At 42.8% G+C, this 14,526-nt stretch overlaps 1 protein-coding gene across 1 annotated transcript in view; it reads left to right on the forward strand.

The window, feature by feature from the left end:
* Positions 1 to 14,526, forward strand: part of NT5DC2 (5'-nucleotidase domain containing 2) — a 67,020-nt gene that overhangs the window by 15,093 nt on the left and 37,401 nt on the right. Inside the window, exons 3-5 of the mRNA XM_075939415.1 lie at positions 2,598 to 2,672; positions 4,367 to 4,422; positions 7,539 to 7,632. Of these exons, the coding sequence (XP_075795530.1) occupies positions 2,598 to 2,672; positions 4,367 to 4,422; positions 7,539 to 7,632 (225 nt within the window). The remainder of the gene's footprint in view (positions 1 to 2,597; positions 2,673 to 4,366; positions 4,423 to 7,538; positions 7,633 to 14,526) is intronic.

The following is a 14,526-nucleotide window of genomic DNA, read 5'->3' on the forward strand; positions in this document are numbered from 1 at the left end:
TGGAACTTAACGTGTTTTCTAGAGTAATATCTTAAATATACCATTGGATATGTCTGTGTTCTCTTGTCTTGTTTTATTGGTCAGGTTTATGTTTAAGAAAGGGCAAAGCTGAGGACTCCAGTATACACAAATTCCTGTATGTGTGGCTGAAGCTGCAATATTTTCCCTAGTGTCCTGAACATATGTGATTTGCAGTGGCATTTCCTCTGTCATTTAGGACTTCACGTTCATCTCTCTCTTTCTTTCCTTCCCTCATTTCCTGTGCCTTTCCTGTTCTTTCCCAATGGCGTAAAACTAAGTGGAGGGACGTGGCTGTGGCCTGTAACAATCCATCTTAAAATTGGGGTGGAAGCTGGAAAAAAATTATCAAAAGAAACAATTTATGCTAGGATTTCCAGAAGACCCTGAGGAGTTAAGCATCTTCTTTTTTTTTTTTTTTTTTTTTTTTTTACATCTAAAGAATTCCAGCTTACCACCTCTACCGTATTAGGATCTCTGGTATGTAGGGATCAGTCCAGTATAAATGCAACCTATTTATGATCTTTCTTTAGGGAACTTGGCTAATATCAGTCCTATTCTGTATGTAACTTCCAGCATGAACAGTCTGTGCACTGTAGGCTAAGAGCCATATGACTCAACTCACTGGCAATTCAAATAGGCAGTCTGTGGGTGGCCTAGATGCTAGCAATTTAAAATGGGGAATGAATGCATGATATCGACTAATGTCTATAGTTACTGGGACTTGGAAAACTCAGCAGATACCAACTAGCCAGAGGCAGCCATGAAAAACTAGTCAGGTAGAGAGAGAATCTGTATTAGCAAGGTCCAGGGAGAACACTCTGAAGAGTCCCAGATGCTGGGGAGAATGGAGGTTATTAGAATATCTACCTCATTGTCTGGCTACAGTAGGGGCAGGCAAGATCTGGCATGTGCCAGATCTGGCCCACTAGCCTTATAATCCAGCCTGCCCGCCCGTGTGGCACAGTGCAGAGCTAGAGAGTGTCTGAAACTTGAAGCTCCATGCTCTTCCAGTACTAGACCCATTTCCCAGCCTGTGACTGTGACTAGGTGAGAGAGCAGGGGCTGCAGAAGGATTTGAATCTTCAACTTTTCTCAAGCCCCATGCCCTTAGCCCTCCCTTTTACATAGTTCATAGTTCATAGGGGCTAAGGATGTTAAATTGCGGTTCTCTGGCTAATTGTGCAGTCAGTACAAATTGTATCAACTACATGATTAGTCGATAAGGACCGCTATGGAGAGCCGCAGCGGGGGTAGCTTCAGGAGCCGGCACCATGGAGCTAGTGCTGGGGAAAACCAGCTTTTAAGCCAGCTTCCCCCAGCATTGGCTCCTGTTCTCCCTCCTGCTGCCTCTCTGAGGTAACAAGAGGGTGGGAGGAACGAGTAGTCGATACTCCAGTCAACTACCCTATAAACTTATGCCTATCGGATAGTTGACTACTCGTTAATATCCCTAATCGGGGCATGGGGGGGGTGTCATCCCCCACTGCTTAGCTCCAGTAATTGCCTGTGTTTTCCCCCAACTGCAGCAACATGAAACTGATGTGACAGCGTGTTGGGGTTCCCCCCCCAATCCTGCAGCTCCGTAGCAGCAAGAACAGGCTCTGCTAGTCAGTAGAATAGAGGAGGGTTTATTGCTTCTCCAGGATATAGCACAGCCTAGATGTGATGTGGCTATAGGAGTTCGGGCCAGGATGCCTCAGACCCCTTGAGATGGGGTGCCTGGGTCCCTACACTCCCAACCCCCTCCTTAGTCTGTCTCCTTCATGGTTCCCGCCAAAGACTTGCCCTTCCCCCAACACTCACTTCCTTTGTTCCGTCCCTTCCCTTAACTGGTAGGACCAGTTCGGTCACTGTCATGGGGGCCCTCAAGGCACCCCTCGCTGGGCAGTGCTTACAGACAGGCCAGTATGGGTCATCCACAGCCCAAGCATAGCAACCAGCAACATGCTGACACTACATCACAACTGACAAGACTCTTTATTTCATGTTACCCAGAAAAGCACTCCACTATGTACATTTTACTTGGTGGTTGCTTGATGGAGCTCTGAGCAACAGCAGACACAATGCAGTTGTCTGTTGCACACCTGGGAAGAGAGCCCTGAGATATTTCACGGTCTGCAGTTTCTAACAAGAACAGCAAATTAGAAATAGCTTTTCTATTAAAAAAAGAAAATGCCAAAGCTTACTAAAGTCATTCAGAAATTGGTGGCTTGGTATAGCTTTTTCTCATGCTCTTTGGGGAGAAACCTCCCCTATATGATAGGCTCAAAATCCCCTTACCAAACCCATCTCAAGATGCAGTAACTGTTTTCAGGGTCCTGGCTGTTTGCTGTAGGACTTGGGGGATCAGATGCCCCAGCAAACCATCCAGGTTGTAAAATCTGAGATCTGGGTAATTACTTCAGGGTTTTTTGGGTACATGCAGGCCACTGTTGGATGGAGGGTTCTGGGATTTGATGGACTATGGGCCTGATTCTGTATGCCAAACTCTTCAGTCTCTTGTCCCATGAAAAACTGCCTTAGTTACCTGGTATGGCTTACCTGGACTAACTGCTTTCTCGTGAAATACTTTTCAGTATCCAGAAGGACTCAAGAAATATGATTATCTTCCGGGATTTGCCATCAGAGGGCTTCATTATGATGTACAAAAGGTGAATGATATTTTCTGCATGTCATACTTGCTTTCCCTTGCACAGTGTTGATCTGCCTGTCACTTAACTCAATGCCGTCTCTGTCCTGTAATGATGACATCTGGTAGAACAGCTTTCAGAATATGTAGTGGGGATTGTTGTATCTGTCCTGCATAGGTTCTCTTGTAAACTCCTTGGGACAAATGGAACTAATATAAAAAAGGCTGGCTACATCTCTGTCTTACTTTAATAACTTTTAAGTCAATGAAGACTCTGTAGCCACAGCAGTTGCTCACTGAAAGGGAGATTTTAAAATTTTCCTACTTCAAGTACTGGAAACAAAGTGCCGGAACAACTCATTAAGCCTTTGTAGCTTCTTGGGCCTTCCTTCTGAAGTCTTGCAATGTTCAAGAGATGTATGTACCTTAGGAGTACCCAAAGGAAGTGCACACTTTTTGTTTTAACCCTCTCTTTTCAGTAACTTTAGACAACCATGTTAAAGAACCGTGCTTAAAGTGGCATCACCTTGTTGCAGTCAAATAGCTTGATATTCAGTAGGGAGCAGAGGGGTGGGTTGTGGGGCAGGTATGAATTGATTCAATATGCAAGGTACCCTTTTAAAGAGCAATGCCAGCATTTTAGATTTCCCAAGCTGTCTTCTACCTCAGCTAGGCTGTAATGTTCAAACTGATAAACTACCCTGAATGTAGCTTCTGACTTTGCAGCAGAAGAGGTTGTCAGATCATTTTCTGTGCTCTGCTGGCTACTATCCAAGCACAGATCTCTGAAATAAGAGTACATGTTGCTCATACGCCAAGTAAACTATTCTTTCAGTGGGTGGGTACTAGTGTAGGCTGCCTCGCTTCTCATTTGAAAGCACATGAAAAGCCCTGTGTGAAAGGAGTGTGCTGCCTCTGTACTTTGAGCATAACTGCTCATTCCTGCTCAAAGCTGGGAATGGAGGCTTGACAATAGTATGCCACTATGCTAGATATGGGAGTGCCTTTTCACTTAGGAACGTCGGGGCCAATGTAACCTGCACTCAGTGATGAAGGGACAGATCGTTTTGATACTACACTTGTTACCTTTGATTCTGGGTTAGTCTCTGAGGCTACCCTTGGTTAAGAAATTCCATTCTGGCTATTGCGTATTGTTGGGGGGAATAAAAGAAGAAATACCGTGGAAATAAGGAAGATTAATTCAAAAAGAGGGAAGGCCTAATGCCCCCGTTCTGATACAATAATTGGAACTTGTGCATAGTGCAAAAAGAAAATAAGATTTGGCAAAAAAAAACTTTGAATTATTAGTCTGCTTAAGTAAAACCTGATTTGCTATAGAGCTTCCTACACATAAGCCCCTCACTTGCTATGTGTGCACAAAGGATTGTCTTAATGTTCAAGAACTGCTCTACTTCCTTCCTCTTCCTCCTGAAAAAGTCTGCACTAAGTCCAGAATTGGAATGTAATATTAAATAATACTTCAATTCATCATAATTTGGCATTTTTCCCTATGATGCTGCTTAAATGCTTCAATGAAGAGCGAAGTGATTTAAGCACAATTTGAAGATACATTCAGAATAAATTAGTTTTAATTTCTCTCTATTGATGTCCCAAAGAAATAATTAAAAAAACAAAACAAAACATTTAAACTGTTTTTCGTGGCTAAGTTATACCACATACTACCAATAATGTCTCTGCACCTTTCTCTCCTCACAGAGTCTTCTGATGAAGATTGATGCTTTCCATTATGTCCAGTTGGGGACTGCATATAGGTGTGTCAAATATGAATGCACTTACTAAATGCCCCCAGGGTTCACGCTGAAGATGGAGTGCAAAATCTCACGTCTGCTAAGTGCTTGCTTTACACGTCCCCTTCTCTAGCTTATCCTGTCTCCACTTGCTGAGTAATGATTCCAAGCTATTGCCTGACATGCAGGTACAGGTGGCTGCTTTTGTTAAGCATATGGAGCTAAGTGTGGGAGTGAATGTAATTTCTTGTATGGACAATGACACATCTGATCACTTGCCCACCAAGTCTGCAAGTTGTTGCAGAGTCTACCTAGGACAGCTTTTCTGACTAAGTCATTGAACTAAGGAAAGACTCACTCTCCTACAACTGTCTGTACATGAAAAAAAGCCTATCTGAAAGGATTGTGCTGGAAAGCTGTTTGGAGATTAAAAATGGAATTTTTCTTGCAGGAAGGAGAGGGAGTTGAGTCAAGTGCAGAGACAAGTAATAGGGAGTTCCTTTCTTAAACAACTAGCCAGAAGTCTTTGAACAGAGCATTGCTATGCCAACACAGTTTGTTTTGGCCACCCTCTTTCTTTCGCTACATGCTGCATCCTGGCAGCTGGAGTGACACCCTTCATATAAAAGCTCTTCAGGGTCAAATCCTGTCTAGTTGTATAAACTCCAGCCAGTCCTACTGACTTGCCTGGGAGACTTGAACCAATTCAGCACCTTGCAGGGTTTGACTTGAGGACCCTCCTTTTAGAAGCCAGGAGATGGCTACAGAGAAATATAACGAGCAAATGCTCCAAAGTAAAAACTCGGAAGCCCTTAATGCAATATCATATTTTGCTCTTTTTTGCTGGCTGGTTCCACATGATGTCACAGACAACTGATGGCCAATGGCCACACCATTCCTCTAAAGTCTGCTTTGGGACATCAACCATTTGCCAATGTTTAGCAAATAATTCATTTATACTGAGGGGGCATGGTGAAGCTTTCAGGATTGAATTTGTCTATTCTGTGTCTCCCCTTCCAACTCCCATACATAGGTCTGCAGACTTTCACTGCTGCTCTCAGCACCTTCAATAACAACTGTGCCTTAGTGTTAACAATATACAGCATCATTTGACTGGGAAGGGCAGAATTCATGTCATGGGCAGAATTGTCAAGACTGGGATCTAAACTAAGTAACAAATGGGTGTCAACATCCTTTTTCTCTGCCACAGTGACATCTCACTGTTAATTTTTTTTTTTGGGGGGGGGGGAGACTGCTTCCCTGCTCCCTCTTCCCCAGCCTCTTTGGATTGGGACAAGCCCAGAAGTTGCTGCCAATGCACAATGTTCCAAGCGGGTGAGGTGGCTAGAGAATGCTGCCATGAGCTATTTGTATGCAGTTTGGATGGAAGCATGCCTCTCTGCATCACGCTGTGGGACACAGGCATATCTCAGCCCTTCCCCTAAGATCGCAAGAGTGGGGCAGTGGTGTAATATCTCTTAAGAACGTGTAACTCCCAACAGCAGTGCTGTACAGGGGACCTGATTCTCCACTCAATGCATATGTACAAATCCCCTGACCTTGCACTTACTCTCTGCAGTGAAGGCTGGTCTAAATATTGATGCTATGCATCTATTCAGCTCTGCCAAACAAATTGACAGTGCAGGGGAATTTTTTAAAATTAAGGAATTAAATCAGTAAGGGCCAATTTTTGAGGTGCTAATCTGAGCAAATACCTGCTGATTGCAATGAGTTCATTTTAATTACAGTCTAGATCTATGTGTCCCATTTGAAGTCACAGGCTCTCTTGGCAGTTCTTAAAAACAGTTTGTGGAAGTAAGTACATTGGATTTGACTCTAAACAATATTATGGTAAAAGCAAGAAAATCCTCTTTTACAAAAAATTAAATCATTCTGACTGTTCTCCTACCATAACAATATCCTATATATCTGAACCAGACCCAACAAAGCATGAGGGACTCCACAGTAGGGAACCATCTTGCACTGTCCCCAATAAATAAACTTCCTGGACTTTTTTTTTATTATTCCTAGGATTGAATATAAGTAGTTCTCAAAATGGTGTGGGTTTTTTGTTTCCTGAGTTTTTGAGCACAGACCTGACTTGTGGAACAGCGCCTCTTTGCAGTTAAGCTCTGATTACACTAAAACCACAAGATTACGAGAGGCAGAGTTCCAAAATCAAAGACAATTTCTTTCTTTCAACACTGCCTTGTTTATGGTTCCCAGGCATTGGGACATCAGTGAACCTGTATAAAATGGTTATTTCAAATCATTTTTGTAAAGCTATTTATATAAGATGACTTTGTATAAATATTTAAATTTTCTTTTAACAAATAGACTAACCTAAATAACTCTTTTCAAAGATAACATTCTGATCTGTTGAGTCAGAAGGAAAGAGCCATCATTGGCTTGAGTAAATAGCTTGCAAAAAAACTACATAAATATGGATTGGTTGAATACTAGGGGCACATTAGGTGAGGTCTAGCCAGGTTCTCTAGTCTTACAGAGACAGTCGTTTTGGCTTATGAAAGCTAAAACTAATGGTGATTATAATTTTAGCTTCTGTTCGGCGTTTAAAATATTTGCACAAGTTATACAAAGCTACATGAAACTTTTCCTTATGCCATCACATTTTTTTCACCATTATAAGGTAATACAATAATTACCTGGAGTCTTAATTATATAGTACTGACTAACTTAGACTGTACATTGGTCCTTGTTGCATGTGCTGTATCTCTGAGAAGAAGTACTAGAGAAGTCAATAGTCTGGCCTCGTGGCAAGATGAAAGCCAGCCATATCTGTTCAATGATGCATGCCCTCTTTGAAAGAGACCGATAAGGAACCTTTCCCATGTTGACTAACTCAAACTATAGAGAAACTTCTCAATCAAGCTAGAGCGTATTTACCTGTTTAAAAAAAATCCTATGGAAGATTATCTCTGTTCTTTCAAACTTGTGCATATGAGGAAATGCCATGTGGTGATCAAAACAGACTTCATGCTACAATCCATTTCTTCTCCCCTTTGGAGCTTATAACTTTATAAAAGAAAGTAACCATATTTTCACACTCCCTTCTGGCTTTGCACCCAGTGGCTGCTAACATTTAGCAATGCAGTGATTTGTGTAATTTGTTTTTGTAGAGGGCTAAAGCCGGTGCCTGATGAAGAGATTATCGAATTGTATGGTGGCACCCAGCACATCCCGCTGTACCAAATGAGTGACTTCTATGGCAAGGTAATATAGGCAGCCCTTCTGTACATCCTTTAAAACTGATTTTTGGTCTTTTTCTATCCTCTAGGAGCATTACTTCTTATATAGTAAGTGATGGTGCCAGTAGCTGCTTTTGGATTAGAAAAGGATAGCACTTGTCAGTTTAACCACATTTTACTTCAGTGGAATTTTACTCAGAGCTTGTTCAAGGAGGCATAGAATTTGGGAATAGCCTGTGGAAATTCTTTTTTTAATGGTTGGGGCCCGAAGGAAAGTTGGTAGTGTATGTCGTGTTCACATTCAGATTACTCATTCAAATCCAGCCTGCCGCATTAATGGCGGTCCTCAGACCACGTTACAGCAGTTGATCTCTGTAAAGAGGCAACGTGTGTGTGTGTGTGTGTGTTCTCGAATGAATAAGCATCCCAGCTTACTAGTGAGCTCCAAATGATGAATAATAAGACCTGGGCTGTACTGGCTCTGAGGACAGAGACTTCCCTCTCAGGCTTGTTAGTTGGTGCTAAATGGAGGTTTTAAATGGTACCATATCACATAGCTGGAACTCTGAATTTTATTTGCTTATAAATGACTGGCAGGATTACATGAGATTCATCTTGACTAATAGCCACCAGTGCTCAGGGAAGCAACCCGTTGCTCCAGGTGCCCCTAAACCTCTGACTGCTGGCTACTGAATCTGGAGGACAGGGGATGAGTCACTCAGTAATTGCTATGTTCTGTTCATTGCCTCTGTGATGTCTGGCACTGGCCACTGCTAGAGATCCCGGGCTGGATGGACCATTGGTCTGACCTAGTCTGGTCATTCTTATACAGGGGTGGGCAAGAGCACCTCCACGGACTGGAATCGGCTCAGCATTCCAGTCTGCAGCCACCCTGCCTCCAGGCCAATCAAGACCTGGGGACGGGGGAGTGCATGAAGTTTCCTCCCCTGGCTGCGGTGTGCGGCATTAGAGGAAACCACTAGCTGTTTTAAAACAGCTCTGTCTGGCCACTGCATGCCCCTGGCAGGGTCTGGGTGAGGGACTGATTGGCCTCGGACCAGGGGGAGCATGCAAAGTCGTCTCCTGCCACAGCACCTAGAAGGAACTGCCTGCTGTTTTAAGAGCTGGCAATTCTCTCTAGGCCCCAGAGGTGGGGGGCAAAGACTACATGGGCTCCCCCATCCCTAGGCCAATCAGGTTCTGTAGGAGGGAGCATGACCTCTCCTGGTCCCGCCCCTTCTGCTGGAAGCACTGCCCCTTTCGGCGTGGCTGGGGGCCACTCCAGAAATTTGTGAAGTGGCACCCTTTTTAGAAATGATTGCACACCCCTGTCCTTAGAGAATAGGCCTAGAAAATGTTGAGGGGAAGTTTTTAGAACTGTCCTGAACTTCCTGCAACTTCACAGAATTCCATCATAATTTCATGTATCATAAATGTGTGTGGCCCACTTCCTCTCCTGTTCCCCACACCTAAGTAGCAAAGGGAAATTGATCTTTATATTGTAAAGTTATGAAATGCAGATACCAAAATGTGCAAAGATGATCATCCTTGAAGAACATTCAAGTAAAGCTGGTGGAATGTGTTCTTTCTGGGGAACTTGATAAATGTTAAATACAAAGGTATGTTGGCTTTAACACTTCCATTTGGCTTGAACACTGTTCCCAGAGAATGAATGCACATCGGCTAACCTTGAGGCCGGATTATTATTCAAGTACATGTATGTGCAGCACAAACAGAGAAATCCTTCAGCTCTGCATAGGGCTCCAGAAACTGCTTTTAATTATTCTGTGTAGATCAGCTTCACTCTTGCAGAGTCTGGCAACAGTGAGTTTCTTCCACTGGAACCTTTCAGATTTGTCTTCATTGGCTGAAAGGAAGATGGGCTGGAATCAAATGTTATTTTTGGAAGAACTAGCTTGCTTCATGCCATGGAAGCTGCAGGAAAAAATAAGTTCATAAATCCCACCCTCAACTTGTTCTTCTGGCATAGGTGAATCATCTGTTAGCTAAACTGCAGGCTTCCTCAAAACACTGTAGTAATACCCCTTTAAGTCAGCTGTGCTAAGTCAACAACCCAAGGTCACTTTGATTTCTGTATCACCAGAGAGGCTAATCTGAGCTGTTAGTCCCTTGGAAAAGCAAATACTCTGTGACCAAGAATTATTCACAGTTCTGAAGTTACTTCTTCTTATGTATGTTTAGAATGTGAAATATCTATACACCCAGCACTCTTACAATTTGCTATTCACAAATTACATTTAATTTTTTTTAAGACTCTCACTTGTCCTAAGTATGAAGTCTAGCTACAGTATTTGGGCTCTAATATAACTAGCGACCTTTCTTTGCTGACTCTTGGATGCGTTAACATTATTATAACTTTTTCCATTTAGTTCCCGTTTTTTACACTAAGGTTATTTTTTTTTTCTTTTTAATTTCTCCCCTCTTTCAAAATGATCTTTCTTTGGTGAGCAATGAGGACCTGGCTTGTTCAGGAGTCAGTCAGTGATACTATACGTGCAAGAAACAAGGTGGGGAGGTCACCTCTTTTTCTGGACCAACTTTTGTTGGAGAGAAACCGGCTTTTCAGCTTTTACCGAGCTCTTCAGTTCTGTACGCGTGTGATGCACTTCCAAAGCCGCTCCCTTGCCCCCCTCCTTCCGTCCCTCCCAAAAAAATCACAGAACGTACGCCAGTCCTTATTGGGAATCGGAACTGAATTTTGCTCACATGCTGGGCAATCTGTAGTAGATTTATTTTTTTTTATTACTGACCCTTGCTAGTAGGCAGATGACTGATGCCCAAGCATGTATGAATTTATTACATGGAGTAAGGTCGAATATTTGTAATGCTTTTTCTGGCTACTGCCATGAGCTAAGATGAGCACTTCAGTTTTAGAGAGGTGAGGTTTATTTTATGGAACTAGAAAAACTGGAATTTTCTCTCCTCAGATTGTTTAAACAGTTTTGACAAACTTGTCTAAGCTAATCTTGATCCTAAATAGCGGAGAGTCTATTTTCTTTTCCCTTCCAGACTTTTAATAAAATTATTCCAAACACCACAACACATGTTGCATAGAATGTGTGGTTGGGAACACCAGGAGATCAGCAAGTCTCTGATCTGCCATTGGGTATTGTTTCTGACTGAACAAGTCATCTCTGCTGTATCTTTCACTGCTGAATGCAAACTTAAACTTCTTGGCTGTGTCTACACTGGCCGCTTGCTTTTTCGGAAAAGCAATGACGATCTAATGTAAAATTTTCATTGTTTTTTCCGGAAAAAACTATGCTGCTCCCGTTCGGGCAAAAGTCCTTTTCCAGAAAACTGTTCTGGAAAAGGGCCAATGTAGACAGCCCAGTAGTCTTTTCCGCAAAAAAGCCCCAATCGTCATTTTTTTTTGCGGAAAAGCGCGTCTACATTGGCACGGACACTTTTCCAAGTAAAGTGCTTTTCCGGAAAAGCATCCTGCCAATGTAGACGTGCTTTTTCCGGAAATACTTATAACGGAAAACTGTTCCGTTTTAAGCATTTCCGGAAAAGGGTGCCAATGTAGACACAGCCCTTGTGTCTGTAGTATTCTTTGAAGGAATTATTCAATTATAAGCCATTAAATACCAACTGAATAAAATAAAGTACATAATGGAAGAATTGGACGTGCACTACATTTCTGATTCTAATATACATCAGTCCAAAGTTCCTACAAGTACTTTGAGGAACTAAAACTAATGTGGGGATTTTTGTGTGTGTGTGCTTCTGCTGATTGCTTTCTAATTAAAACAGATTTTTCCTAAACTCCTGCAGTTCATCACACATGTTTGGCATGCCTCTTGACCTAGACTTGCAAGGGGTTTGTTAAAATCACCATGCACAAATTTTAAACTCCTTTGTTGGGCCTTGCTGTAAAGGAGAAGAAATTCCCTCAATCACTTAAATAAAGGCAGCAAAATCAATTCCAAAACCCATTTGTGTTCTTTCTTGAGCTGCATATTTGCAGTATCTTTTGACAAGCTGAGACCGCTAGTGGCCATGGATGGTCTGCTGGTAAGGATTTACCCATCTTCTTAGGTGCAATATTGGGCTCTACCTTTGACTTTTTTTTTTTTTTTTTTTTTTTAAAGCATGTAAGGGAGAAGCATTAGAATGGAATGGGGCTTAACTGAAGTATATGAATTATGCTGTAGAGATCATAGCAGAAATTGATCAGTCCTACCTCCTTGTTATACAATTCCCAAGTATTCAGTTACTCGGTGGAATGTACTTTGGAGGGCATGGACTTAAGTGCTGTAACTAGGTTTTTAAAAGGAACTAGGTAATTCTCTGAATAAGCTAAAATATAAATAAATCACTTTGTCCTTGCTGACATTAAAGTCTATACGATTACACTACAGTCAGGATTTCCTTGCCAGGAGGTTCAGAAATCAATTCTTCCCACAATCCTATACATTCTTTTGCTATATACATGCGTCTTGGTTTTCCTTGGCGTATCAGTTACTGACCTCTGCCAAAACCAGGACATTAACCTTGATGGACCGATGGTCAGATTAAATAGGGGGCTACGTCTAGACTACGGGCAGATTTTTTTTTCAAGAAAGGCGTTATTCCTTGTAAAATGAGGTTTACCGCAATCAAAAAAACTGCCGCTTTCTTTCAATTTACTTTTGGAAACACAGCTGCAGTCTAGACGCAGATGCCTTTTTTTTTTTAAAGGCTACTTTTTTTCGAAAAAACCCTGTAGTCAAGACATACCCTGGCAGATTCAGTGTTCTTGTGAGCTTAGTGCCAGAGTGCTCTTGTGTAACAACAAATATAATTAAATTTCTTCTGAAGGATCAAAAGATAACAAAAGCTATTAATAAAGAACATGCTCTCTTCAGTGAGATGTAAAAACTGGTCCTGATTACTTCAGCTCATTAACAATTGCTTCACAGTTTTTTGCAAGAGTAAAGGTCTCAACGTGAGTCTCCTAATGCCAATCCCAATCGAACGTAGCTGTCGGCTAAAATTCAGACACTCTTGTAATAGGTATCCCTTCTGCAATGGCTGAACCAGTGTACTCTTCCATCTGGGGTGAAATGGAACAGCAGCCTCTTAACTCTCTGTGCTGGTTGCCTACATGCACTGTGTCCCTATGGCCTGGCCTGAGAAACGGGCACGTTGTTTCCCTCCGTTATGGCTGGCTGTGGATGAGGAGAAGCTGCTTTCCTTGAGTTCTGTGGTAGTGGTTTTGTCACCATAGGATGGGGTGCATTAAACATCTAGAATTTTTCTGGAAACACTCTTGTACCTGATGTAAGATGTCTACTGTGGCTACATTTCTTAGTCAGCACTTGCCCTCTTCCCAGACAGGAATACGTCTTCATAACCACTTCCTCCTAGCTGTTGACTTCACATGTGCTTTCCATGCTACTGTATTGGTATGGAACTGCAGGAGAATGTTAAGCAGATGGGTCTCCATTTGCTAGGGAATTTTGTTTGAGGGCTAGACTTCCAGCTCTCAGCTATGCAGCGAGTGGATAGACATCCTTGGTAGCTAGCTAGAGTCTTGAGCAGTTCCAAGCCCTTCCCAAACTGCTTTTCTGTCGCCAGATGTCTTTAATTATTCCCAGAGTCATTCTGGCACTAGTCAGAAGACAAGCTGAATTACTCATTCATCTGCAGCTCTCAGGAGAGATTTGCGAATCTCTCTCTCATTTTAGTATGTCAGAAAGGGATGCAGTGACTTTGCCTTTGCCTCTGTCTTCACAGACAAGGTCTGCTCCCAGACTGCTGCACTGGGCAGCACAGTATGGGAAGGAAATGAGCCCTCAGTGGTGAAGGGACAGGTTAAGGACTTTAGAAAAGCTGGCCATGCACAAGTCCAGCTGATGCAGCTAAGCATGGTGAGGGAGCTGGCTGATGTGATTGCAGAGCTATTGATCATTTTCTTTGAAAGCTTGTGGTGATCAGGGAAAGGTCTCAGATAATTGCAAGAAAGCAAATCTAGTGCCCATCTTTATTTAAAGGGGGCGAAGGGGGCAGGAGGAGGAGACTGTGGGAAACAGACTGGTGGCTTAATCCAGTCCCTGGAAAAGGCTTAGAGCAGGTCCTCAAGCAATCCTTTTTGGGACACTTGGAGAGGAAAGTGATCAGGAACAGTCAATATGGATTCACCAAGGGAAAGTCATGGCTGACCAACCTGACTGCTTTCTATGATGAAATGATTGGCTCGGCGGATATGGGGAAAGCAGTGGATGTGATCTACCTTCTTTCTAGAAAAGCTTTTGATATGGTCTCCCACAGCGTTCTTGCCAGCAAGTTAAAGCATGGCCTGAATGAAGGGGCTAGCAGCTGGATAGACAGCTGGCTGGATTGTCGGGCTCAATAGTTAGTGATCAACAGCTCAATGTCTAGTTGGCAGCTGGTATCAAACAGTGTCCCAGGGGTCAGTCTTGGGGCCGGTTCTGTTCAGCATCTTCACTAATCTAGATGAGGGGATGGATTCTATCCTCAGCAAGTTTGTGGATGACTAGAAGCAGGGCAGAGGGGAAAATCGGGAAGGTAGGTAGGTATGCTGGAGGGTAGGAGAAGGGGTAGGGTCCAGAGTGACCTAGACAAATTGGAAGATTAGGTCAAAAGAAATCTGAGGAAGCTCACAGACAGTCTGGGGTCCGACTGGCTGAGCAGCAGTTCTGCAGAAAAGGACCTGGCGATTAGTGGATGAGATACTGAGTACAAGTCAGCAGTGTGCCTTTGTTGCCAGAAAGGCTAATGACATATTGGGGTGCATTAGTTGGAGCATTGCCAGTAGATCGAGGGAGGTAATTATCCCCTTTATTTGGCACAAGTGAAGCCACATCTGGAGCATTGATTCCAGTTTTGTGCACCCCCCAAGGGATGTGGACAAATTGGAGAGAGTCCAGTGGATGACAAACAAAATTAGCCG

Source organism: Pelodiscus sinensis, chromosome 11 (genome assembly GCF_049634645.1).
Source record: "Pelodiscus sinensis isolate JC-2024 chromosome 11, ASM4963464v1, whole genome shotgun sequence".
NCBI lineage: Eukaryota > Metazoa > Chordata > Testudines > Trionychidae > Pelodiscus > Pelodiscus sinensis.